The 25,980-nt window shown below is 48.3% G+C and overlaps 13 protein-coding genes across 13 annotated transcripts; 5 read left to right on the forward strand and 8 right to left on the reverse strand.

The window, feature by feature from the left end:
* Nucleotides 1-415: 415 nt before the first annotated feature.
* On the reverse strand, nt 416-1,509 carry N7509_011771 (uncharacterized protein; the record flags this gene model as incomplete). Its single annotated transcript, XM_056636408.1, has 3 exons — nt 416-1,103; nt 1,163-1,241; nt 1,290-1,509. 3 exons carry the CDS (start codon nt 1,507-1,509, stop codon nt 416-418), a joined length of 987 nt encoding a protein of 328 aa, XP_056482438.1.
* Nucleotides 1,510-1,814: 305 nt separating this feature from the next.
* N7509_011772 (sugar porter family MFS transporter) lies at nt 1,815-3,621 on the reverse strand (the record flags this gene model as incomplete). Its single annotated transcript, XM_056636409.1, has 4 exons — nt 1,815-2,168; nt 2,223-2,579; nt 2,633-3,343; nt 3,394-3,621. Coding segments are annotated over 4 exons (1,650 nt in total), but the record flags the coding sequence as incomplete, so codon positions are not given.
* A 452-nt stretch (nt 3,622-4,073) lies between these two features.
* N7509_011773 (sialidase family protein) lies at nt 4,074-5,249 on the forward strand (the record flags this gene model as incomplete). Its single annotated transcript, XM_056636410.1, has 1 exon — nt 4,074-5,249. One exon carries the CDS (start codon nt 4,074-4,076, stop codon nt 5,247-5,249), a length of 1,176 nt encoding a protein of 391 aa, XP_056482440.1.
* Nucleotides 5,250-5,472: 223 nt separating this feature from the next.
* On the reverse strand, nt 5,473-6,381 carry N7509_011774 (uncharacterized protein; the record flags this gene model as incomplete). Its single annotated transcript, XM_056636411.1, has 2 exons — nt 5,473-5,859; nt 5,923-6,381. The coding sequence occupies 2 exons, from the start codon at nt 6,379-6,381 to the stop codon at nt 5,473-5,475; spliced, it is 846 nt and encodes a 281-aa protein (XP_056482441.1).
* A 384-nt stretch (nt 6,382-6,765) lies between these two features.
* On the reverse strand, nt 6,766-7,800 carry N7509_011775 (dihydrodipicolinate synthase family protein; the record flags this gene model as incomplete). The annotated part of the gene is given in 3 exon segments (XM_056636412.1): nt 6,766-7,287; nt 7,341-7,633; nt 7,644-7,800. 3 exon segments carry the CDS (start codon nt 7,798-7,800, stop codon nt 6,766-6,768), a joined length of 972 nt encoding a protein of 323 aa, XP_056482442.1.
* Nucleotides 7,801-8,227: 427 nt separating this feature from the next.
* On the forward strand, nt 8,228-10,341 carry N7509_011776 (Zn(II)2Cys6 transcription factor; the record flags this gene model as incomplete). Its single annotated transcript, XM_056636413.1, has 3 exons — nt 8,228-8,389; nt 8,443-8,546; nt 8,604-10,341. The coding sequence occupies 3 exons, from the start codon at nt 8,228-8,230 to the stop codon at nt 10,339-10,341; spliced, it is 2,004 nt and encodes a 667-aa protein (XP_056482443.1).
* A 267-nt stretch (nt 10,342-10,608) lies between these two features.
* N7509_011777 (aldo/keto reductase) lies at nt 10,609-11,691 on the forward strand (the record flags this gene model as incomplete). Its single annotated transcript, XM_056636414.1, has 1 exon — nt 10,609-11,691. One exon carries the CDS (start codon nt 10,609-10,611, stop codon nt 11,689-11,691), a length of 1,083 nt encoding a protein of 360 aa, XP_056482444.1.
* Nucleotides 11,692-12,162: 471 nt separating this feature from the next.
* N7509_011778 (putative quinol monooxygenase) lies at nt 12,163-12,607 on the forward strand (the record flags this gene model as incomplete). Its single annotated transcript, XM_056636415.1, has 3 exons — nt 12,163-12,344; nt 12,398-12,425; nt 12,479-12,607. The coding sequence occupies 3 exons, from the start codon at nt 12,163-12,165 to the stop codon at nt 12,605-12,607; spliced, it is 339 nt and encodes a 112-aa protein (XP_056482445.1).
* Nucleotides 12,608-13,216: 609 nt separating this feature from the next.
* N7509_011779 (polynucleotide adenylyltransferase) lies at nt 13,217-15,493 on the reverse strand (the record flags this gene model as incomplete). The annotated part of the gene is made up of 8 exons (XM_056636416.1): nt 13,217-13,276; nt 13,409-13,538; nt 13,589-13,703; nt 13,754-14,363; nt 14,420-14,631; nt 14,690-15,064; nt 15,125-15,273; nt 15,345-15,493. The coding sequence occupies 8 exons, from the start codon at nt 15,491-15,493 to the stop codon at nt 13,217-13,219; spliced, it is 1,800 nt and encodes a 599-aa protein (XP_056482446.1).
* A 436-nt stretch (nt 15,494-15,929) lies between these two features.
* N7509_011780 (SDR family NAD(P)-dependent oxidoreductase) lies at nt 15,930-16,993 on the reverse strand (the record flags this gene model as incomplete). Its single annotated transcript, XM_056636417.1, has 5 exons — nt 15,930-16,147; nt 16,219-16,490; nt 16,550-16,692; nt 16,754-16,857; nt 16,924-16,993. The coding sequence occupies 5 exons, from the start codon at nt 16,991-16,993 to the stop codon at nt 15,930-15,932; spliced, it is 807 nt and encodes a 268-aa protein (XP_056482447.1).
* Nucleotides 16,994-17,551: 558 nt separating this feature from the next.
* Nucleotides 17,552-18,985, reverse strand: N7509_011781 (homoserine acetyltransferase family protein; the record flags this gene model as incomplete). The annotated part of the gene is made up of 6 exons (XM_056636418.1): nt 17,552-17,682; nt 17,746-17,825; nt 17,887-18,034; nt 18,094-18,203; nt 18,283-18,778; nt 18,841-18,985. The coding sequence occupies 6 exons, from the start codon at nt 18,983-18,985 to the stop codon at nt 17,552-17,554; spliced, it is 1,110 nt and encodes a 369-aa protein (XP_056482448.1).
* Nucleotides 18,986-19,474: 489 nt separating this feature from the next.
* N7509_011782 (flavin reductase family protein) lies at nt 19,475-20,260 on the reverse strand (the record flags this gene model as incomplete). The annotated part of the gene is made up of 1 exon (XM_056636419.1): nt 19,475-20,260. One exon carries the CDS (start codon nt 20,258-20,260, stop codon nt 19,475-19,477), a length of 786 nt encoding a protein of 261 aa, XP_056482449.1.
* A 1,606-nt stretch (nt 20,261-21,866) lies between these two features.
* Nucleotides 21,867-25,377, forward strand: N7509_011783 (fungal specific transcription factor domain-containing protein; the record flags this gene model as incomplete). The annotated part of the gene is made up of 5 exons (XM_056636420.1): nt 21,867-21,986; nt 22,071-22,518; nt 22,604-22,795; nt 22,864-24,642; nt 24,698-25,377. 5 exons carry the CDS (start codon nt 21,867-21,869, stop codon nt 25,375-25,377), a joined length of 3,219 nt encoding a protein of 1,072 aa, XP_056482450.1.
* Nucleotides 25,378-25,980: the final 603 nt, after the last annotated feature.

The following is a 25,980-nucleotide window of genomic DNA, read 5'->3' on the forward strand; positions in this document are numbered from 1 at the left end:
AAATACATCGTTTCTGCATTTGTAATCAGATTATGTATCGAGACGGCGATCAACACTCCTATGAGGGAGGAATGAAGCTAGGCAATTGTGATTGGCCAGGCACAGGCGGGTCTAATTAGAGCGTCGTCGATGAGGAGCAGTTTGGATCGGTAGACCTTCAAACATCGCCCAAAGTTTGATCAACTTCAAGTTGCTTCCATTTATGCAATCCTTAACTGAACCCCTGAATTTTAAGCCAACCATCGTATCTTCTTTTTTTCCATCGGCGCAACGCCCGTCAAGTAAGAATGTCTCTGTTGAAAGGACAGTTATCATCAAGCAAAACTGGGCTATTAAAGTTTGTGATCATCAATCAATCATGAAGGAGCAGCCATTGACTTGTCATATAGTGTATATTCCTAGTAATCATGTCGAATTATTTTACATTTGCATCGGTATCGTCGTGAAAAATTGTTGTTCCCCAGTTTGGCCGATTGAATCTCTTGCCTCCCAGGGAAGTAACAAGCTCGTCAATCTTGACTGTTTCGTTGTCATCCATAACGAAACATTGCTGAAGGTTTCTGGCAATTCTCGAAGGATTGGTGCTCTTTGGAATGACACTCCAACCCTTCTTCACTCCCCAACTCAACAACACGTTGCCCGAGCTGCAGCCCCTCTTTTGCGCTATGGCGTTAATAATAGGGTCCTCATGCAAAGTGCTCCCACTTCCTCCCAGGGGCCCAAATGCTGTCTGGTGAATACCATGCTTTATGCAAAGGGCATTGAGTTTCTTTTGAGGGAGTAAAGGCTGAATCTCGGTTTGGTTGACCGCGGGCACGACAGTGCAGCTCTTCAGCAGATTTTCCAGGTTGACGGTTGAAAAGTTTGCGACGCCTATGGCGCGTACTTTGCCTGTCTGCAAGAGCTTTTCCATCTCACGCCAAGTGTCCCTAAAGTCCCAGTCGGGGTCGTGGGCCGTACGATCCTCCTTTCCATATGTCTCCGGGGATGAAGTGGGCAGAGTAACAGGCCAATGCATGAGATACAGATCAACGTAATCGAGGCGCAAATCGTCAAGTGATTTTTGAAGGGCGGGGACAATTCGACGATGGTCGGATGACCAACTAGAAAAATGATAAGATTAGTTGAATTCACGTCTTCTTGTGGAGCTCGAGAGGTGTACAGTTTGGTAGTCACAAAATATTCATTTCGTGGCACTTGAGTGGTTTCAAATACTTGTCCAATCTCAGCTTCGTTTCCATCTATAATAAAATGTTAGTCTTGTGTTCCAACTGAAATTTGAGGCTAACATACAAAGGGGAGCACAATCCTATTCAACATGTTAGCAGAGGCAGCAAACAAATAAGGAGCATGTTGAGGAATTACAAAATGTCTATACCCCACGTCAAATGCTGATTTAACGGCAGCAGCGGCTTCTCCAGGCCCAGCTTTCCAAGTACCAAATCCAATTGCGGGGATTTTGGCACCGGTGTTAAGGGTAAAAGTTTTGTGTTCCAATGTGTCAGCCATTTTGCTAAAGTGAGTTCAATGAGAATGATTCACAAGATAGCTGAATGCTTTCTTGTTATAATATTTGGATATTTTAGTCACAGAAGAACAATGCGAGTTGGTATAAAACGCGTTACGAAGAGTCGGAGAGAACCCCGTAGAGAACTCCAGGCCAACTACCCCTCTTTTTACCAACCCGGGGCTACCCCGATCGCCATTTAGATTCAATAATAATATTCATCAAATCATTTCGGAAATTATTGGGACCTGCTAGTTTGTTTCTGGTAAAGCTAAGCTACCGGTTCCCATCCTTCAGTCCAGACCCTTTAGGCATTTTCTACATGCTCTGCACGATCTTTTTGCCTCTCATCATCATTGTCCAGTTTCCCAGCAACAATGTTCTCACGAACATCAGATCGAATCTTTTCTTCCTCAGTGGGATAGGCATGTCGCCACATCAGCCACAGCGGTCTTTCGAAGAGATTGTCCATACTCTCGATCGAGCGGCCCTTCATCTCAGGGAGGCAGAAGTAGATAAAAATCACCCCAAGGTATGTCAGCATCGCATAGAGCAGAAACACCCCCCAGCCCATTTCAGTAATCATATTTGGGGTCGCTCTGGTTATGCCATAGTCCACGATCCAGTTAATGAAGAAACAAATAGCCATGCAAAATGATCGCTAGAATTTTGTTAGGCTTGCTCGGTCAGATTGGGAAAATTCCCACAAACTTACAATTCTGGTAGGGAATATCTCTGCCGCAACAACGTAGCATGCGACTGAGTGTCCAAACGACCATCCAAATGCGTAGATATAAATCCATATAATGCCCACGATTCCCCCCGCTGGTGTTCCTCCCACATTGTCTGTATTGGTTCCTGCAAATCGCAGGTATAGAGCGAGATATAGCATTGCAGTAGCTTGCATTGTGGCACCTACAAGAAGGGGAAGACGACGACCAACTCGGTCAACCAAGAAGCACACATAAAATATAGTTGTCACCGTCTTGACAACGCCGTATATACCAGTTGTAAGCAGGCTAGACGAGCCAGAACTGACACCGATCAAGGCAAATATTTCGGGGGCGTAGTACTATTAGCCTGTTAATAAATTCATGGAATATCAGCCTAATAAAATCCACTCACGTTCAGAGAGTCTGTTCCCGTAAACTTATGGAACAAGAAAAGCATGACAGCCAGGAAGAAACGCTGAAAGTTGCTTCTGGACGTGAAGATATCCTTTACGACAACCCAATAGTTGTGTCCTGCATAGGATTCCTGCTCTTGCCTTACCTGCGCTTCAATCTCGCGATATTCAGTCTGCACGTACTCATGCTCCGCTGGCAACTTTCTGAGCTGGCAGATATTCTTGAGGCCCTGCTCAGACTTTCCATGGTTGATCAACCACCGCGGGGTTTCCGGTACAAATGGAATCATCAAGCACAGAAGGGCACCAGGGATAATTTGGATACCCATTGAGACACGCCACTGGGTGTCGTCAAACTCAACGCCCGGAAAGGACCACTTGGAGACTCCATAGTTCACCCAAAAGGCCAGCATCAGTGATGTCACGATCATCAGGTTATATGTCGCTGTCATCGACCCGCGGACAGATTTGGGGGAATTCTCGGCGAGGAATTGAGGAGTGAGCATTGATGACGCGCCAACACCCATACCAGCAATGAAACGACCGGCCAGAAGGACATCATAGTCTGCAATCATCTGCATCGCAGCGCCCACGACAAAAACCAATCCCCAGCTGAACACGGACCATTTACGGCCAAAATAATCGGATGTGGGCGCTGCTAGCAAGGCCCCGACCGAGCCACCAGCTGCGAGCATGGATGCGATTGTTCCCTTGCAAAGGTTAGAGTTAATACAAAGCTTTCTGGACTTGAAAAACAAACCTTACGATTGTCTTGCTCTACTTGGGAAACATCGTTAAGGCCGAATGCATTTTTGAATGATGGAAGAGTAAGGATTCCCCCAATATTCCCAGTATCGAAACCGTAAAAAGAGCCACCCCATGACACAGCAACGAGCAAATAGAGAAGGCGAAGATTGAAGATAGCTCTCGGATCAGTTTTGGCCTCGCTGCTGACCCAGATACTGGTTCCACCAGCCATTATTTCTCTCTGTTAGATTGTAGGGTTATGAATCAGTATTTCGATGATCCCGTTCGATTAGAAATAATTCATAACTGAATGGCCCCGGGGACAAATATATAATAAACAGGCTTCCCTGTGGTGAAATAAAGGATGCAAGTCAGCATCCACTGTCCGTAGAAAATAAAGCTAAATGCGATTAGCTTTCCTGTGCAGACCCCGTGGGGAAGTGGGGAAACGGAGCACCTCGCCTGAAGTCGGCTTTTCTTCCGTCCTCTGGCACTACGAAGGCAACACCGGTGACCAAGCCGATGTTCTTGAGAAGCGACTCATTCAGCCACTTGTCATCCATCCTTACCAGAAGAAAAGGCGGACCTGTTATCGATAAGACAATTCTTTTAAATCCAATCGCTCTTGAACACTACGAGCTTGCCCACTATTCTCATATTGTGATACGAAACCCAAACGGTCATCCTCTCAAAATGTCTACCACGACAATTATAGAAGCACCAGAATTCATTTCAAAGCTTCAATCCACTTCTCAAAGAGATTTCAAATACTCCGAAGCCTATATTCCCGCTCTCACCCAGCAATGCCACGCCTCCAACCTTCTCCTTCTACCAAATGGCGACCTGCTTTGTGTCTGGTTCGGGGGAAGCATTGAAGGCCGACCTGATATATGCATCTATATGTCTCGTATTCCATCTGGACAAAATACATGGACAGGTGCCGTCAAAATGACACACGATCATACCCGCAGCGAGCAAAATCCCGTCCTCTTCCGCGTTCCCTCCACGGGTGAGATCAGATTGCTTTACACATCGCAAGATGCGGGAAATCAGGATTCCGCAATTGTGAAGCAATTGTTATCAAAAGATAACGGAGCTACTTGGTCCGATCCAACGATTTTGTTTGGAGATGAAGGTACTTTTATTCGACAGCCCTTTGTTGTTCTGAAGGGTGGTGCTTGGGTGGTCCCCATTTTCAAATGCCGCGCAGAGCCAGGGGAACGATGGCTGGGAAGCGATGATATTTCTTGTATTCGGATCTCGAAAGACGAAGGAATTACGTGGACCGAAAAGGAGATACCAAGCAGCTACGGATGTGTGCATATGAATATCCAACAGTTGAAGAATGGAAGCTATCTTGGGCTATTCCGAAGTCGGTGGGCAGATAACGTCTACCTGTCGACTTCACCAGACGGGGTTGACTGGAGTGAACCGCAGCCGACAATCTTGCCAAACCCCAACGCAGGCATTTGCTTCGATGTTCTACCCTCAGGTCGTGTTGTACTAGTCTATAATCACTCCTCAAAAAAGGATGCTATCGGACGCCGGGATGGCCTATACGACGATATAAGCGATGGCACAGATACTCGCGCCAACCAAGCAAACAAGCATGGAAAAGAAGCCTTCTGGGGTGCTCCGAGAGCCCCATTGAACGTGGCTTGGAGTGATGATAACGGGAACTCTTGGAAATGGAAGACACTTGAGGAAGGAGATGGTTATTGCCTAACAAATAACAGCGAAAAGAAACTCAACCGCGAGCTGTCGTATCCAAGTATCTTAATTGAGCGCGATGGGACGATTCATATTGCCTTCACATTCTGGAGGCAGCGAATCAAGTATACTAGACTAGCGGAAGATTTCTTCTCATAGATATTGTTTTCAAATTTGATTTAGCACGGTCATGTCCAAATTGACGAACAGTGCTCTCCATACAATTCTGTTTGATTTATATTTCAATAACAAAAACTGACCACCTCAAGCACATCATAAAGACTTGAATTGCTACTATGACGCCTTTTGATAATAACGGGAAGATATGTGCATAGCTCGCCATCTCGAGAACAGGGCAAGGATATTTGAGTTTCGAAATTTCTCAGTCCCAATTAGAGGACCCTTCGAGCTTAGTCCACCAACCATTTTCTGTGGTTTTGGGCTTACAGCCTTGCTTCTGATATTTAGTCTCGATCATCTCGTATATTTTGCTCCCAAGTTCGAAATTCTTTTTCTCCTCCATGTTCCCCCCGTCCTCCTCGTCCATATCGCCGAATTCGGGATCCACAGTCGTTGTTTGAAGCACAAGGCCAACATCTAGGTTGCGGTGTAGCAATTTCTGAAGCGTCTCGAGTTTTTGGGACATTATGGGTGAGAAGCAGCCCCGCCAATTGGCTTGCGGGTCTTCGAAACGAAGATCTGGATTGATAAATATTTCTTCAAAAACGTCCTCCATGCGGATACCGTTCTTTGTTCTGCTCGAGTCACCCTGTCATATAAAGTAACATTTAATATTGCTCACTAGGCAAGAGTTCTGCAATTCCTCACTTACCGGAATCTCATAATATTTGACAAAATTAATATGATGACCAAAACTCTCGATCATGAGGCCAATTCTATATACTGGCGGCTGTTGCACTAACATACGACGCCAACTTGCATTAGGCCGCAGATATGCTATTTGCTTTTCAGGATATTTGGCTAGGTTCCAAGAGGCTAGTGTGAACTTGCATTGAAAATAGTCCTCATCTGTCTCATGTTTGGGGAAAAGGGAGGAGAAAGCATCCACTAGAAGCAAATTGTGAGTTTTATCAACTCTCTGGACATCGCTCTCTGGCGCAAAAAATAGAAATTGTTGTAGCACAGTAGACTCTTGAATCAAGGCAGCCCAAGCATGGCAGACTCGTGTGGCAGATGTGAGAAGCGTTGGGAGATCTAGTTGTAGCAAGATCAATTCCCACAGCTCTACCGGTAGTCGTCCAACAGCCTTGGTCGATTGAGAGGAGCTCATTGCAATATTGGATGTCGAAATGAGATTTGAAATTTAGAATGAGTTGGCAGGTAAGAAGTGGGAATGGGTTCCCAGAATAGCAGTAAAAGTCTTGTCTTGGCCCCCATTCTAATGGTGGGTCCTGCCCTACCCACTCGCAAGGAGGTGGTGACATGGTGTAAGACAGATGTGACAGGGAGAGGGAATTTGATCGAAAAAATGTAGAAGATCTGACGTTGGGTCTTTTATGTGGAAAAGGTGGTTACAAAATCACGTACGAGACCTCTAAGCCCGTAAGTGGTAAAACTAGACAGGGAATTCACATGTGCCAGTTTTACGAAGGAGATAGCTATTAATTCGATATGCATGTCTAATATTTGGTGAATCTATCTTCGCGATTGAACTTTATACAGCATCGGGTAAGCTCTGCTCAATTTGAACCAAGTGTTGCATGACCTTTTCCACCCAGGCTGCCTTCACTCCATCTACAGGAAGATAGGGCTTACGCGGCCAAAATGTCTTTGGATCGGCAATGCCAGCAGCCGAACCAGCGAAGTGTCCAACAGCATACTTTGTGGGTGCAATCCCTTCTTTACAGGCTTTTTCAGCCTGTGCCACCAAGCCCTGAAGCTCTTGGGCTTCTTTGATCTTGCCATCATTCCACAAAGCATAGAGTCTGGAAACGGATTTCGGAAACACGTTGGCAATTCCAGTCACGCATCCACTACCGCTTCCTATCAAGCAAGGCAGTAACCAATCGGAAGAACCAGCATATACCGCGAATTGCTCGTGCTTATATTCCTGAGTGAGTCTTGTCACCTTCCCGGCATTACCACATGTCAACTTGACGCCAACAATATTCGGATGTTGTGCAAGCTCGGAGAGAGTATCGGAGTTCATGTCGACGCCATTGCACATAGCTGGGAACTAGAAAGTTTCAGTTTTATTTTCTCGACGCGGTGTTGGCTCAAATTACTCACGCTGTAAATAACGATCGGGAGAGTAGTCTCATCCGCAACATCGCGGTAGAATCCGAGCAAAGCATCTTTAGTCACGGCCTTTGCCCAATAATTCGGTGGTAATAATAAGCCAAAATCAGCGCCTGCACTCAACGCGTCCTCAGCAAGGCGAATTGATTCATTCGTTGACTGTCCACTGATCCCAGCGACGATGGGGAAATTTGGACGTCCAAGATCCACTGCAGCTTTGCGCGCAATTTTAACCAATTCCTTGCGCTCTTCGGCAGACAGCAAAACGGCTTCCGCATTGGTTCCTGCGAGTACCAGCCCATTCAAGCCCCCCACGGATTAGATGGCAAAATAACTTGTAGGATGCATCGTAGTCGACTTCCTGTCGTTTGGTGGGCTTGTATAGTGAGACCACTGGAACGTAAATCCCACGTGGTATAACCTTGGCCTTATTCGCGATGGTGGATGTCATGCTGCTGAGCTTGTCTCGTAGAGATATCGTAAACCCAAATTCATCTCAGTTACCCCTCCATCCCTGCCTTATACCTTCGCTTCGAGCTGCCTGCCGGCATTCCTCCCTCACGGAGACAGTCCGACATCTCCGCCCCGGATTCTTCTCCATCGGTGCGGGGAGATTGCACCAATGAACCCTGGGCTGTGGAGAAACCTCCGGGGGATGGGCTGATCAATGCCAGATCTGCTGAGTACGAGGTCATGCCCAAAGAATTAGCTCTGGACGATATCGACGAATCGCACGGTCGTATTTCGTCATGTCGGGGCTACTCGTTTCCCCCTCAAGCCTAGATAAACCCCCTCGGGGTACTCTCCGGAGCCCTATCGTCCTGGTTTCCGTCACATCGAACGTCTCAAATATCCTTGCGGCCCCATCTTGTCAAGTTATGGCTAAAAGAAAGCGGACTTTGACCGATGATGCTTCGGAGGCCTTACCGGAGTCGAGTTCTCAGCCTCACACTAGTGAAGGGAAAGATGCCAGCGTATTGGATGTTCTGCCGGGGATTACCCGGAAGATCACTGCCTGTGGAGCGTGTAGGAAACAGAAGGTAGGAGCAGGATTGTGTTATGCTCCATTGGCTAGGCTCTGACAACACTCCAGATTAAATGTGATATGACAAATGGTCCACCTTGCACGCGATGTCGTCGACGCGGTCTCTCTTGCGTGTTAAACAAGAGCTTGCAATCCTTAGTAGAGGAGGTCAAGTGGGTCCTTGATACTCAAATAACCCTTTCCTGATATGAAACTGACACAGGCGATAGAAATACCGAGCAATTGCAAAATGATATCCAAGGAATTCACGAGGTTCTTGATAACATCTGTCAGCATCTCAGCCTCCCGCGGCCAAGGCCTCTGCTCACAACCGAGGAATCTGCCCAGGAAGAGGTCAAGGTTTCCCAAAGTGACGAGCTAGATGGGGACCACGAAGACCTTGATGGATGTGAAATATCACCACCAGACACACCTTCCGCAGTTCAAGCCCCCATCGACACATTTTTAGACATTGCTAAACTTGGAAGCCCTGGATCTTCCGACAATACCCCGGGGAGTACAACGCGCCACAAACAAAATCCAATGAATCAAGACCTCATTGGTAAAGGAATCATCACACCGGAAGTGGCAGAGGAACTCGTAGATCGGTACTTCACTCGACTTGATCCGTATCTATACGGGATCTGCAGTGGCTATCACAGCCTCCAGCAAATCAGAATCGCATCACCGGTGCTATTTGCTGCGATATGCACGGTTTCATCACTCCAGGATCCCAATGGCCAGAAGACCTACGAAGCCTGCAATCGCGAGTTTCGCCGCTTGGTATCTAGGTCAATATTCGAAAAGCATGACTTGGAATATGTGCGAGCTTTGTGTATAAGTTCATTCTGGCTTTCCGACGCATCGAGAATCTTGGCCAGTGATGCCATTAGACGTGCAGCAGACATGCGCCTTCATCGTGGCTTTGACCGTCTCACGAAACCAATAGACCCGCGACTCTTGTCAACGGAAAATGCTCCTACCTCACCACTCGAGATAGATGCGCTCAAGGACCGCGTCAGATTGTGGTATCTCATCTTCATCACGGATCAACACCTTTCCATTTTGCACAACCGCGATCCCCTGCTACGCAATGACAAAGAGATCGCTCTTGGCTGGGAAACATTCCTAGCCAGAGAGGATACCACAGACTCAGACGTCCGAATCATATCCCAAGTGGCTCTTTTGGTTATAATGAGTCAGGTCCGTGATCTGCTAGGCTCTGATCAAGAGTCTCGTGTTCCACAATCACTATCAAATCAGATCATTCACTATTCCCGCCAACTCGATCGATGGTTCACCAAGTTCTCGGCCTTGTTCAAGCCTGATCCTTATATCGGAGATTTCCCAAAATGCGGCTTACAGCTGCATTATCATTTTGGTAAACTATATCTAGGTCACCAGGTGTTCAAAGGGCTCAACGGAGAAGTCATCCCATCTCACTTCGTCAACGCAGCGGGCATGGCACATGGAGCTGCAGTTGCAATTTTCGAGATGATTCTCCACGAGCACAACCTTCAGCACAGTCTTGTTGGAATGCCACATTACTTTCACATAATGATTGCGTTTGCGGGTCACTTCTTGCTGGAAGTTACGAGAAACTATCACGTTCAGCTGTCAATCTCGCCTGATCAAGACTTCGAGTTGATCCGGAGAGTATTGGAGCTTTTTGAAGCGACGCCTTCCATTCAGCAGCATCCAATATGCCGAATGACACCAGGATTGACGCGAAAGTTGCGCGAGTGTGTTGGAATGCTACAAAGGGATGGGCAACAGACCATCTCCACGCTAGCCGTTGGTGCCGGTGCGATCGATTACCAGACACAAAATGATCATGCTCAGATGGGTCCTCCAGCAGAGCCGTTCTCATTTGTAGAAGATACCCTGACTGCACCTGTAGACGACTTTTTATTTGCGGATTTTGGAGAATTTACCTTCCCCAGCATGCTGTCAAACGGCACCGGCTAAATAGTAACCAGATTATTCGGAAATTCCATGAGTCCAAATAGTTTAAATATGACGGAAGATAAATTTACTCTGTATAATTCAATCCTTTAATTCATAATCAAGATTTAAAACTTCATGCCATGCTGGCGGAATTTTCGGCAATGGATACGGAGAGATCCCCGAGCAACTCGCCGGTTCGCAACCGGTAGCAAAACATAAAGGCACCAGGTATCCAGATCAGCGGCTTCCTTTTCAGCCAATTAAAATAGAAAAATGCACGAAGAAAAAATGCATAGACAGCTATCAGACACCGATTCCAACGCTCAAGGCACCGTGAATACCACCCGGTATCCGAAAATGCAATACCAACGACTGGGCAATAGCGGGCTCAAAGTGTCTCGCATAATCCTCGGCTGCATGAGCTATGGCAATCCGAATTGGGAGGGATCTCCTTGGATTCTCGGTGAAGAAGAGTCTCTCCCACTCCTCAAACGAGCCTATGACTTGGGAATTAACACCTTCGACACGGCCAATACATATTCCAACGGGAATTCCGAAACAATCATCGGAAAGGCCCTGGCGAAATACTCTATTTCACGCAGTAGGGTGGTTATCATGACCAAACTCTACTACCCCGTTCTCGAAGATAATCCTGACTCGCGACCGAATCCTGCTCTCAATGACGGCCCTCTCGTGAATCAGATGGGTTTAAGTCGCAAACATATCTTTGATGCTGTGGAAGGCTCCCTTCGTCGATTGAACACGGATTATATCGATGTCTTACAACTACATCGGCTGGATCGCGAGACTTCTCCGGAAGAGATAATGCGGGCACTTCATGATCTTGTTCAGATGGGCAAGGTCCGTTACTTGGGGGCGTCGAGTATGCACTGTTGGGAATTTGCACGACTGCAATATACTGCGAAAATGAATAACTGGACTCCTTTCGTTAGTATGCAAGGACTGTATAATCTGCTTTATCGTGAAGAGGAGCGTGAAATGAATCCATTTTGTGAAGCGGACGGCGTTGGGCTGATTCCCTGGAGTCCGTTGGCGCGTGGCCTCTTGGCGCGTCCCTGGGAGGAGAAGTCATCGCGAGCAGAACAAGATCAGAAAACCAAGCAGTGGTTTGTGGGAAATCAGAATGAAGTCATCGTCAATCGAGTGGGGGATTTAGCCACCCGCAAGAATTGCACAATGAGTTCGGTTGCGATGGCATGGCTGCTTAGGAAAGGTGCTTGTCCCATCGTAGGACTGAACAGCATTCACCGAATCGAAGCAGCACTTGAGGCACTAGAGGTAAATTTGACAGACGACGAGGTGGCCTATTTAGAAGAGCCATATCAACCTCTGGCCGTGCAAGCAATTTAATACGAGATTGGCAGAGCTTTTCAAGATAGACATGGATCATAGTTATGTTAGTATCTACTGACAGAGAGAGACGCTTGCGAGGATATTTGTAGAGTAAAAGACTAGCTGAGGCTCAAAAAGTACTAGTAGGTATAGCGGTGTGTACTTTACTAAGTCTCTGTGCGACATGAGGTATCAGATCCCAATATGTATGGCTTAAAATCGAGCCTTTTAATTCGCCGCTTCGTGATACAAGTCATGCAGAGTCCACATGAATTAAGAGCTACAGCTCATCTTTGCAGGTGCTAGTAGCATTATGAACCAGCTAGTGCTGCAGTTAAGTTTCCGAGTCCGCTCTATTTGAAATTTATTTCGCAAGAATATCCGACTGTCCCTTCAATTGGCCCCCAAATTTGACCAGAGCTGAAGACCATATAAGGTGCTCATTCAAACCCTCGATAGTGGTAGTAGTCTCTAAATTATCACTCCAGAATGGCTTCTACTCCTGGACTCAGTCTTCACGTTACCGTGCACATTGATCCCGCCAATCTCCCCCGATTCTTCGAACTCTTCAAACCTGTCTATGAAGCCGTGATAGCCGAGCCCGAATGTCGCTTCTTTGAAGTGTACCAGTCACCTACTGAGCCAGGTACCGTTCGTTGGGTTGAAAACTGGTAAGGAAGAGCCACTTTCTTCCCCTCAATTATGGTGCTTATTGTTTCTTTAGGGCTGCATCGACCGAGTGGTTTGAAACTGTGAGTAAGCTGCAGAAAATTGATGGAAGCCTAGCGTGTACTAACCTGTACAGCAACAAATGACAAAGGAGTACTATAATGAATACCTAGCTGAAACCAAGACCATGTACGTTAAGCCGGGTGAGTTCAGGATCTTCAATCGTCTTGGAGCCCCGTACTATATGGTAAAGGACATTGCATGAGGCGAAGCAAAAACGATAATTTTTATTTCATGTATCCGTGTCGGTGGTTGCTCATATAGCAATCAATTATCAACTTGAACTTTATGGGTTCAAAGTAAATACTAGTACTATTTGCTAAGATCATGCGTACGAGAAGAATATCTTCGATTGGACTACCCTAGCTAAGCTATGTGGAAGATAACCGAACGAGACGCGCCATACGGCTCAAGTTAACGCACCGAGAAGAGCAGACTACTTCGGTGTTGATAATGTGACAACAGAAAGAAACCCAAATTTGCAGATGTGGGAATCAGGGCGGATCGATGCGCTCGGAATTTTTGTTCCCGAGGAAGGCGAGCCTCTATTCTAATCGCCGGCCCTGCAATGGCATCATAGAAAGGGTAAGTGGAAGAAAGAAAGAAAGAAACCAACCTTGTGCTCCGTGGGTTGCTCATTGCGGCGGTAGCCGTTGAATGGGAGGATTTTAGTGTTCGGATTCACAGGCGATTTCGATATATTACAAACTAGGAACCTACTGCTTACGCATATGCGCAGACCGAGGTTCCTGTTTCAATTTTGGATGGGGACCAGCCCCGACGTGAGAGAGTGGGATCAGGTTGTGACTTTTATTCAAGCGGGGGCGGCGACATTCGAAGTAACTTGACGCTTCGCTGCGCTTTGAGCCGAATCCTATGGTGAGTCAAAAGTTAGTAATTCTGGCCGCTGGTATCGTGCATATCCATGCGTAGGATATGGGCGGGCGAGTTCGAGTATCGGTGGCTTGCCGAGTCAGGTCCTCCTCGCTCTTTTCCGTTGACTTACGTCCAGCTCGTTGATGTTGCGCTTCTGACCGGCAGCCTCGGCACTCTTCTTGACAACCTTCTTCTTCGTTTTCACTGGTCGGGAGGGCCGGACTTCGCCAGGCTGGAACACATCATCGGGTAACTCGAAGCTAGAAACGGTCAGAGTGAAAAGCGACTTAATACAGGGTTGAATACATACCTGCGAACATGGGTGATCGACAATTCGTGGATATCCTGCAAGTAGCCAGACCACGAGGTGCAAGTCGATTTGAAGATATTAGCATCTGCCGAAATATCCAGGGAGCGCGGAGCACCTATGACGATTAGTATTTGATAATATGGAAGGATGATGGTGGAATCATACCTGGTTCAAGCTGATTAAGCTCTAGACCGATATAATAGCTAGTTGTGTAAACATTCTGGGGTTCGGTCTCAGGCTTTTGCTCTGCGGGGGCTGGCGCTTGGGCATTTTCAGCTCCATTCTCCGCCGCAGCTTGGTGGGCGGCATCTTTGGTCTCATCAGTGGTCTCAGTCGTGGTTCCTTTAGCCTGGTATTGAGTAGATCCATTTTTGACAGCTTCCATCTCCTGTGGGCTTGAAACGAGATGAGTTCTTTCGAATCCCTTAGGGAACGGATGTGCAACGGCAATGATTGCTTTGCGGTCAAGAGCGCCAACAAGGTGACGTAGCTTAGATTCAACAAGACCAGACCAGACCGCTTCCGCTTCCTTTGTCTTACTGGTGGCTGTGATGTTCAAGTAATACTTATAGGCTTGGGTGAAGAAGGAATGCCGAGTGAACAAGTCGTTCCATGAATTTTGCTTGGTAAAGATCTTGTCCACAATATCGCCACCCCTTGCAAGCTCGCGCAGAATGACAGCCTTTGTTGACATGGAGATATTATGTGTTGCGCACATCGAAGGGTAGGCAGGGGTGATAATGGGCATCAGGTGGAATCGGTCGCCGTGATAAATCTGAGCGTTTCGGTCAGTATGAGTAGCACACGAAGGGGAAGCAAGGGCATTCCTACTTTTGGATTCCAAACTTTCATCTGCAAAGGACCATCTTCAATCTGCTTCAGTAAAACTGGTTGTGGCCATGCCCACTTGTTCATGATTCTGAAGAACTTTCCAACAATGACAGAGCCGGTCGCTTGAGGGTACAGCTGGCAGACTCGGGCCACGAGCATTGCCCATGCAACACCTCCGGGGAAACCAACGATATTTGAGTAGATTGCGCGGCCTATTCAAAGAAGGCATTAGATATTGACCAGCTGTAAGTAAGAGAAAATTCCACATACGTTGAGCCCAGAGCTTAATCGCGCGTAAAGCAAGACGGAAGGTCTTTTGCTGGGGAACAAGTTCCAAGATTTCATCAGTGACACGCGTTCCATTCAGCGATCGTACCTCAAACTCATCCAGGCCTCTGAGGTAGTCATTGTTCTTGAGATCTAGGTTCATTGGCACGGAGGAGACGACCAGGCGTGCGAAAATCAGATCAATACTGATGCCAGATATCTCTAGCTTGATGATAGGAACGAAGGCATCGGGGACCGGGGTCATTTTCTCGATGGACCCTTTAGGCGCGATCTGTTCGAGAACTGGAGGGAAGTCGGAAAAGAAATCGTCTCGAACGACGTGCTTCGGGCCGACGACTAGGGTATCGATATCCGATCCTATGATCAAGCGTGGTTAGCGATCACTTTCTTTTGGCGAAAGGGGCCGAGTGAACTTACCTGGGCCATAAACACCAAGCCGATAACTTCCATAGGCAAAGACTTTACCTCCCGCGGCCTCTACGGCAGCCTGGGAAAGCCCTTTCTTTCGACTGACGCCCTTGACGAACTCGAGCGCGACGCGCTGGAGAAGCTGAAGAATTTGCTTTCTATACTCTCATTGTCAGCGCATTGCTCCGAGGCTTCCCCCGTGTCCATCTCTTCGATCTCAGTCACGCACCTTCGTTCCGTCTCTGAGGGTAATTCGAAGTTGTTCTGTGCTTTCAGTTCAGCGATGAGATCATCGTTAGCGGCCAACTCGTCCTGGGTGGGAAGAATGGTCGAAATGGGAGGGGTAACACCCCACTGTCGAGCGGGAGGTGTGGCCATTATGATCGTTTGAAGGAAGGGCGGAGTTGCTCAAAGATGGTGGCTGGTAGCTTTGCGACGAAGATAGGGATTAGATAACGGCAGAAACTAAGCGACGTCACGATCGCGTGAAGTGAAGAGCACCGAAGTAAGAGGGAAATGGTGAAGATAGGGGAAATAGAAACAAAAGAAACCGAGGGTTGCAATGCGACGAGAAAAGAGTGGCAAGTCAAGGAGTTGGTTGGTGTTGGTGATTCGGCGACGAACGATTATACGCGGCGCTTCCATGCGGGCGCTAAGTCGGGGATCACATGATCATATATTGCCTGACTGCCTGATTTACCTAACAAGTTCTGGGTTCACCACTTTCAATACTCCTGTATCATAGGCTCTCGAAATCATTATTGTCTACTTCTGGGGAAAGTCTCCATATATTCCCCCTATCAACCCAGGCAATCTAATAGGTAGCCGGTGTCACGCTCAAACGTCCTCCATCTGTTAGAACACAGTTCCCATTGCAATAAGCTCCGGCTCGAGATACCAAATACAGTAAAGGTCCCCTTATATCTTCTGGTGTTCCTGCTCGCTCGGCTGGGATTTGATCGAGTGGAAAAGAGCCCTCTACAGTAGGATCTGTGCCGTGGATAAGATTCGTGGTGAGGTCTGTCGGAAACACTGGAAATGCCTAGTATCAGTGTTCTTGGTCTCTTACTTCGGCATACGAATGACATGAATCCTGGACTTACAGCCTGGGCATAATACATTTGTCCTAATTCTGTAGGGTACCAGGTAGGTTGCTAAAACCTTCATCATCATGGTTGTAGCCTCCTTGCTTACTCCATAAGCAAACCCGGCAGTGATCTTGCGCTTGAAGCTTCCGATACTGCTAGTAGCAATGACTTGGCTTCTACCGTTCTGATAGGTCTGGTCTTTGTTTCCAGCATCGAGAAGGGCGAGGAATGCGATGGTTGTATAAAACACCGCAGTACAGTTGACGTGAAAGGTGTTTGTGAATTCGCTCATCAGGATGTTATACAGCGTGTCCTGGAGCTGCGCAATACTAGATCCAGCCGGCACATTTTCAGAGATGGTCCAGAAATACCCGAGTTGGAAACAAGTAGATTGATGTATCCAGCGTCCTTTTCGATGAAAGAAACTGCTGATTTCAACGCATCTTGATCTGTAATATCACATTGGACGGGAGTTATATTTTGGGTTCCCTAATTTTTGTTAAGCCTGGACATGTAAAGAACTTAGCAAATCGCGAGTGTGAATACGCACGATGTCTGCTACTGCCTTCTCTAAGACATTCTTTCGTCTTCCGAGGATATAGACCCTTTTCGCGCCGTTCGCTGCCAGTGCCCGTGTCATGAAAAGTCCCAGGCCTAATTCGGTTGGTCAGCTTCACAGATTTGTCCCAAATTCAGAATCCCCCATATGTCACCACTTACCACTGCCACCACCAGTAATCACTGCAATAATTCCAGTCACATCAGAAAGGGATGAGCTCGACGTGGTCATTTTGTTGCGACTTCCGAGTCGTGGAATGTCAAACCAGTGGTGCCGTGATGGTGTCTCAGTTCAATAACATCATCCTAGGATGCAACTTACTGGGCTTATATAGCTCGAAGGATACGAGGATAACTGACAACCCAATTCATTTTAGCTTTCATCGATCAATCTGGGCGTCCGCACGGAAACAGTTTCTCTTCCCCACGCTTGGCGGTCGAATATCCGGGAAATAAATACGCGGTTCGCTGTCTCCGGTGCTCCGATTATGATATCCCGGAGCCTTGGGGCATGGATATGGAATATTGCGAGGTAATTTGCCTTCAATTTGACGAGTACGATGCATGGAAGGTCCGGATTGAGTAGGAAGTTGAAACCAAAACTCGGAAAATCTTACCTGTTACGTCAATCCCCACGCCTGCAACATTGAACGTCCTCAATAACATATATCCGTAATTTACTTCATAGAAATCGATACTGACGGAGCTTTCGATGCCTCGGCTACTGAGGATTGGGTCATACTGTATTGTAATAGATTGACTATCGTTATCCATGCCGCATCTCACAAAGCTACAGTGCCTCAGCCAGCTTCTGTGCTAGCCCAGTAACACGATCTGGTTTATTCTCAGCAAAGAATCCTGCCAACTGTCTGTCCAACCATTCGACATCTTCTTTGCTATCCCCAGGCCCTCCTGCCCAATCTGCACTTCAATGTTAGAAAAAAAAAGCAAAGTCAGATAAAAGGGATAAAACAAGGTACTCACGACCCCAAATCGAAGGAAAGACATCCAGCTTTCCAATACCTGGCTTCATGGAAGCAACTTCATACTCCGAATCCTCCGGTCTATACACCCACTTGATCAGTAACTATAGCTTAGAAGAAGACATTCTCGACCTCATCTTACGGGAAATATAAATCCGTCTTGGCAGGCAAAACCAAGGTCTTTGCTTTGATCGATGCCAAGGCCTTCTCAAAGTCCCCATTATATGGGTCTTGTTTAGAGACATCGCCATTCTGCCAGGTCTGAATCATGACGAGCAGGTTTTCAGGATCTATCCAATTAGTTTAGGTCCGGCGAGCGAGCCACCGATAGACTCTATTGATTACTCACCTTTCGAGCAAGCCCACTTCTCCCAGAAATTTTGCATAAAGTCCTCGAGTCCCTTGTACCCGAGAACAGTCTCGTACAGCTTGTGTCTGTAGAATGCCTGACTGAATCCCCTATTCATCAAGCCATACTGTTAGCAAAATCTTCTTTAAAAAGTACTATTAATATGCACGACTAATTTGATGATCTTACCAGCCAGCATATACCCTACCCAGTGCCTTAAGACCAACATCCTTCTCACGAGCAGACCAAACCCGAACATCCGGCTGTCCTTCCTTCACACCAATCGCGCCAGAACCAGCAGACCTCGTATCCTTCACAGCAATCAGGGCACTCTTAACACCTTCCAAAAAGACTTGATTGTGCAAGGATGTCTTCGCCGATCCACAAAATGGCACCGCAATGTCCATAAACTCGGGATACTGAGTTGCCCACTGGAAAGTCTGCGCAGCGCCCATGGACCATCCGATCACGGCCCGTGCATGGGTGATACCTAGGTGTTTAGTGACGAGTTCATGCTGGGCACGCACATTATCGTAGAAAGAGCATTTAGGGAAGGGTGCAGGAGTGGGTTGGTTTGAAGGTGAAGACGATTGTCCATTTCCGAAGAGTGCGGGGACGATGATGTAGAATTTGTCTGGGTTGAGGGTTTTATCTTCTCCTATGAGCCAGAAATTATCGGAGATCACTGAAGTTAAGAATTATTAGCTTAAACCAGCCTATCAGTATCCAGGATTGGATCAAACGTACTGCCAGAGAACCAGCTGGGATAGATGATTGCTGGAGATTTGGGATCACCAAAGGTTTTGTATGCGATGTGAGCATCCGAGATCTTTTCTCCACTCTGGAGCTCCCAGTCTCCAAGCTTGAAGGTTTCGTAATCTTCTCCGGGCATGTTTTCGTGGAATTTATCAAAGTCTTAGGTGAATGGGGGTTCGGTATCACCCGATGGATGTATTTATAGTTTCCGTTGATAGCAGCGACCCCGCCTCTCCGCACGCGGGGCGCTTTGCGTCGGTTGCACCGACCCTCCGAGTCTCGTACTACCACATGAGGCCCTGGAGGGGAAGCTGCTAGATATACTACTAGTAGCATGACTTGCAGCATCGTAGTTTAGTGCAAAGCATGTCTCAGGGGCGGGTGTCTTTTTTGTATGAAAAAATACTACTAGTAGAAAGCATCCAACATACTAGTACTAGGAGTCTCGATTAGCAAGAATCGGTTCGAAGTATACACCTCTACCCCGTCCAATAAGCATGCCTAATTCCCCCTATTTTGAATAGAAAGCATTGAATTGGAACAGAATGTATTTTCTTTCAATCGGTCATTGTGGTTGTTCTATGTACAATCCTCATAATCATATTTGCAGCGCTGGGGTGTTTGCTCAAAACTGAGGCCTGGGGATCTCAATCGCATCTGTAGTACGACCATACGAGATCCCACCCAACCGACTAATAGGCTTCAGCACCTCCAAATCAATGAGACTCTTATCCTCATCGATAGCATCCTCGCGCGCCCAGAAGCGCACGCCCTCAACGATCGCCAAGACACTAGACTTCTTCCCGGGCACGGAACGGCTCTCAAACTCCTTGGTCTCGACCAGTTTCGCCTCGACAGAGAGAATCGATTCCTTCACGCGAGCGGGTTTCACAACGGATGTCGGGGCCTGAGTCAAACCGGAGGTTTCCCACTCGGATACACCGTAGGGTGCGTTGATGGCCGTTGCATTGGCGGCTTCGACGAAGTGCTCGGAGATAATGTTGATGACGCACTCGCCTGTTTCGTTGAGATTCTTCAGTGTATCCTTGGCTTTTTCGAGGGATCCGACAAAGCCCACGACAAAGAGCGGGGGATCGTGATTGATGACTTGGGAGTAGCTGAAGGGGGCGAGGTTGGTTGTTTTGCCGTCGAGGGACTTTGTGCTGATCAGGGCGATGGGCCTCGGCACCATGCCGGAGATGAGAAGCTTGTAGTTGGAAGCGACGGGGCGACCGTCTTCATTGGGGTCGATCTCGACATGGTCTTTCTTCAGACTCTCGCCGCCATCATTGGCGCCGTCGCCTTCCTTCCAGGTTGGGTTGGGAGGCTTGGTGAAGGTGACTTGGGCGCTGTGATTGAAGTCTGGGCGGGATGCCTGGAGCTGGTCAAAGTCGGGACGGGCTTTGAACATGGTGGACGTGTGGCTGAGAGATCGACGGGTTGGAAGGAAGAAGGATGCAGAGTGACGGTGACTAGGGATGTACATGTACCTATTAGTTGTTCGCCCCTCTTAACGTGTTGCTGTGCCCCGCAGGCAGCACGATGGATGGCGCGATCTCGCCACTGAAACGGTGAGACTCACGGTGGTTGTACAAGAAATTGAGATAGGCGGAGAGGCAGACGAGGCATGAAGAGGAGAGCAAAGTTGAACTCTAGTTATAAAGGCTCTATCCTGTATGGTGTGCTAGGTATATGGTTGTATGAAAATCAATGGAGGGAGCTTTCCCAAAGGGTGCAAGCTTAACCTTGGGAAGATCGGGTCAAGCTTATCGCGTTGGAGCTATCTATATAAAGACACGCACTTTATCCTATCAAGGGACGCACCAGCGCAGTGTTTCCCGTGAGATACCTGCGGTATAGTGCGTGGCCATAGTGCGTGGCACCAAAGCCGGCATTCGGGCCGAGGACAGGGACAGGGACCAGACAGGCACAGGCACGGAGATGGAGACGGGGTGCCTGACGGATCTCGCTAATTCGGCCTCCCACCGTTGAAGCGGAGCCGATCTGTTTCAGCTCGTCGGGTAAAAGACGTCAGAGGTCTGTTGTACTAGTATACATAATATGTACTGTGAGTTGTATAAATCTAGGATGTCGGTGTGATCGGGGGACCTTTGTGTATCGTACTTCTCGCCCGACAAGTCACGGCTAATATACCGGTAAAAGGAAAAAAAAAGGAAAGAAAAAAGAGGAGTGAGCAAGTGGATCTGGTTGAACCAGGTCCATGGAAGTCAGAGATTTTTTGTGGGATGTGGCAGTGGTGGTGGATGATGTCTCTGTCCCGCATTGTGGAGGAGTTGGAGTTGGAGAAAGTCTGGAGTAGAACATAGATATAGCCCTGATAACTAGTTGGTTGGTATACTAACGGAGTATACTATCACTACTAGTAGTATCTCTTTATTATTGTACTAGTCACTCAAGACTAGTATACTCTTTTAATATACTATAACTATAATTATTATTACACCTAGGGACAATATCCTGAGTGTATGATATCCCACATATAATAGTAGTACGCCCCACCGATCCCATGACCATCACAGATCGTGAAATCACAAATCATTGCGTTGTCCCGATTCCTCCTCCATTCCTTCGTTTTTCTCTCTCTTTTCTTTTCTCCTTCCCTTCCCTCCTTGAATTCTCCCCTAGATATCTTCCGAGTCCTTTTTACATGGGCGGTCAAGCTCCCTTCCTCCTCCCTCATTGTTATCCCTTCCTATTGGGCTCTAGGACCACCCCCTCCCCCAGTCTCTTTCTCTCTTCCCCCCTCAACTCCTCCGAAACATCGTCAAGTACTCCATTTGTCTGCGCCCTGGTAACCCCCACACTGTTCCTCATGAAGTGGTTCCTTCCAGAGTCGATCCTCCTCTCCCATAACCTCCCCTATCGCTTCCTCGACCCTACATCCGCCTAGCTCTGAGCTTCCGTCGAATCGCCCTATCCCGCCATTTCAACCTCGCCCGCCTCTCTACAACCGGGCCCCAATGGGTCGTGACCACGGATAATCACTGTTGCTCGTCATGAGCCCTCCATCTCCAAAAAAGAAAAATAGCGGCAGCTCCTCTGGCCCTAGGCAGATCCGTTTCGTCGCCACAGATGGCCAGCCCCAAAGCAAACGCCGCCGAGTCAACGCCGCGTACGTCTGGCGCATATCCGCCCCAAACTTGCGCAAGAAGGGGCTAGCAATACCGAGAATAATGCTAACGGATCCCTGTCGCCTTTAGATGTTTGACCTGTCGCCGACGCAAAATTCGCTGTTCCGGCGAGCAACCAGGTACATCGCGCGCATCCCCGACATTCGACGTCATACCCCTTCACTTGCTAACCCGCATGCTCCTGCAGTCTGCAAGACTTGTTCCGACTATAAACACGTTTGTCTGGGCTACAGCGAGTCGACCGCCAACTTGCGATCACACTCCGATTCCGCGTCGCGGGCCCCGCCGATCTCCTCCATCGTGAACGGCAACGGCAATGACCCCGGTCAACAGAGCTCTCGCGCTGTGGAGAGCTGTTCGCCAGAGTCCTCGCATGCCCCCGTACGATATAGCAAACTCGAAAAGTCCCCGCAAGCGTCGAAACGCTCCGACTCCAAAGATGCGTCTTCCAGAGATACCTCGGCACGTACAAATAAAGAAGCGGACTCGCAGCTGGCGTTTGACAGTCCGGAGAGCAGTAAGTTCAGAAGGTCCTGGCAAGTTGTAAACAGTTATGCCGAGCCTTGCTGCAATCATCATACTAAGCTTGATTCGCTGTTCAGGTCGCACCTCCATGAGCTCCAATAGTCGCACCCATGTCCCGTATTTTCGATACTTCGGCCCAACTGCCATTGTCCCGGGCTTCAAACAAATGGTTGGCCGCTTTCGGAGTCATCGACGCACACAATATCTAACTGGTTCCAAGGTTGTTCAAGTCCGTGGATCGCGCAAAAGCAACCCATCTATATCATCGGGTGAGTACAATACCGTGACCCGCTCCTCAAAGCCACATCAACTCACCCTCTCTTTATTTGTGTCGCAGAGTCGCTCTCTCCACTGAGAAGCCCTAAACCTTCAGATACTCCCGCTCGAATTCCACCTCCGGCAGACAACCGCTACAATCGCGATGCCAGTACGATTCCATTTTACGACCGTGACGATACCCTACCCGTTTCCAAATTAGTGTCTCATCTTAGCGAACTATTCTTTGTTCATCTGGGCTGCAGCTTTCCTTTCCTTCAACGTGATCGCTTTCTTCAAGATCTAAATGAGAAGAAGGTGGATACGATGCTGGTGGATGCAGTATGCGCCTTGTCGGCCAGATTCTCTCCACACCCGCTTTTGGCTCCACCCCAGGCACCTCCAATCGATCATTCTCAGCCGCCTGCTGATGTCAATCTCTGGGATCGAGGGCTACCTTTTGCTCAGCGGGCAAGCAGTGCCCTAGTGGACGTTTTGTCATGCCCGACTCTCTCCGCCGTCCAAGCATGTTTGCTGCTGGCCTATGAGCAATTCGGATCCAATCATGACAGTGGTCTCTGGATGTATCTGGGTATTTCGATTCGCATGGCCCAGGATCTTGGCTTGCAAAAGCATCAAGGCTTGAAACACAATTACGGCCGGAAAGGTGTCACGCCGAAGGAAGTCATGACTGGACAAGCCGGGAAGTTGAGAGAGGACCAGTATGACGACTTCGACGTCTATCAGAGCCCGAAGGGTCCGCCTCCTGCGTCTGATTCAGAACGGGCCAGAGAGCGAGAACAGGTAGATTCTTTCTGGAGTATCTTCTTCTTGGATCGCGTCATCTCGTCGGGTACGGGACGACCGGTCACCTTGCGAGATGAAGAAATCGAGCTCTGCTTTCCTCTTCAATCCGAGTCTCAACTACCAAACGGATGGCCCGCGCCTTTCCCACCCTTGATACGAATAATCCATCTCTACGGGCGTGTGACCGATCTCATCAACGGCATCCAGGACGTGAATCACGTTACCCCAGATACACTCAAACAACTCGCCGGGATGGAGAGTGATTTGACTGGGATCTACCAACGACTCTCCCCGAAGCTCTACTTCAACGCAGCAAACTTTCAAGCTTATGTGAAGGCCAAGGAGGGGACTAACTTCATTCTCCTCCATTTCTGGTTCCACACTCTGATCGTCCTTCTGCACCAGCCCACGCTTCTCAACTCGTTCGGTGGAACAATACAACATCTTTATCCCAATAGTCGCGAGCTATCCATGTCCTCGGCCAAGACAATCGCTGACATACTCTCCTTTTCCGAACTCGTGGACGGGAAAAGCTTTATCGGTAACCCTTTTACTAGTCAGCCTATGTACATCGCCGCCTGCGCATTTCTCATGGAAAGTGCATATTATTCCATGCCTTCTTCAAGTTCGACTTCGCACCCACCGCAACAAGCCCTGTTGGCCAACGAATCGAGTGGCTTCGTGATGCCAACAATGGAGTCCTCGAGTGGATCAGAGCGAAAGTCGACTGCCAAGCATATCCTACTGGCCTCAGCCGCCCGGGAGAACTACCAGCGTTGCTATAAGGCTTTGAAAGCACTGGATTCGTACTGGGAGGGAACGAGGTACATCTTGACTGTGCTCGATCAGAAGGCCAAAGGAATTGTCGACCCCCTTCTCTACACCGCTGAGGACATGGAGAATACTACGGAAAATACACCAAATCAGGCATTTACACCAGGAGGCTGGCAGGGCCAGAGGCCGACGGATCAAAGTTCTGATGCAGAGAGAACGCCCGGAGTGGCTGACATTTCATCAGATGGAAAGTGGTCTCCAAAGATTGATCCTAGCCAAGGTGCGCTCCTATAGTTACAATTGTTGGAGCCTTGCAACTAACATTCTCGTTCTAGCCATTGGATGGGCACTCGCAGGAGCCACCAACTCTTCACAGCCTAATCTCAGCTTGTTGTACCAAATGCCTACGGCCCAACACGAACCTCCCCCTCCCGTCAGCAAAACCACCCATCCGTCCCAGTACAGTCACAGCTATCCGACTCTCCCAGTGCAACCAAATTCTGCACAGGGAGCAGCATCGTCTTTCTCGGCCATTGCCCCGCCTCATACTCACGGCGAGGCAGCTGCACCCTCATTGGCCTCGAATAATCCCAAGTACACTACAGTTCCTCGGACGGTCGGTGCCAGCCCGCCCTACTTTATGGGCATGAACTCTCCCTTCCCAGAAGCAACCTCTCGCGCAGCCGCCCCCGGAGGATACGCTCCCAATCTCCCATCTACTCAGATGGAAGGTGGACCAGCCTACGGCTATGGGGTCACTTCTGCAGCGCCAGAGCACCACAGCCATGCGCACATGGGTCCACTAAACGCCGGTACTGGGGGCATGATGATCGAAAGTCATGATGTAGACATGAATACCCTCCAACAACAAGAAGCATTCCCCTTTTCGAACGGGGAAATCATTCCCTGGCTCGAATACCTCCCGCAAGATGTGCTCAGCTTTTTCGGTGAAAACCACAGTTTTCCGCTCATGAGTCCTGATGACAGCACGCCTCACCCTCCACCTCCACCATAACGAGTCTTCTTATTTTTTTTTCGCCCTCTCTTGGGCTTTTCTTTCCCCTTCTAGTACATATGTATTTATTGAACGGACTTTTGCATTGGTGTTCAGCGATGACTTTGGACTTTTTATCTTTGGGTCTGATCTCTGATTGGATGGCGTCGGTGGGGACTTTGTTTACGTGCTTTTTATAGATCGGCCTTGGGTCTTTGGATCGGACCTCTTTATCTGGCCTGTTAGTATGTGTGAGCGAGTGCTTGTACGTTTGATCCTGTTTGAATAATGACACCATGATGATCTTGAATATTTATGATACGGAGATAGCTTTGAATGTGGAGTGAGTGGACCGGGTGTCCACCGGATATCCCATCTAGTGAGCCCCGGAGCCGTTAGACAAGCCGAGTGATAAGATCAAGCAATTCAACGGGTAACGAGCTCGGAGTCAACAACTTGAACACTCACGGCACTTCCCCAGTTCAAACCACGTTTCAAATAAAAATTTAATTTAATTTAATTAATACCTGCTCGATCTACGGAGTAGTTTCTACTGTCTTATAGTGTCAATGCTCGAGGCAACGGTTGCCCGGCACAACCAAAGCGGTGAGCCACGTCAACATT

This window comes from Penicillium cosmopolitanum, assembly GCF_028827165.1.
Source record: "Penicillium cosmopolitanum strain IBT 29677 chromosome Unknown utg000011l:1.0-3548175.0:1.0-3550911.0, whole genome shotgun sequence".
Taxonomy (NCBI): Eukaryota; Fungi; Ascomycota; class Eurotiomycetes; order Eurotiales; family Aspergillaceae; genus Penicillium; species Penicillium cosmopolitanum.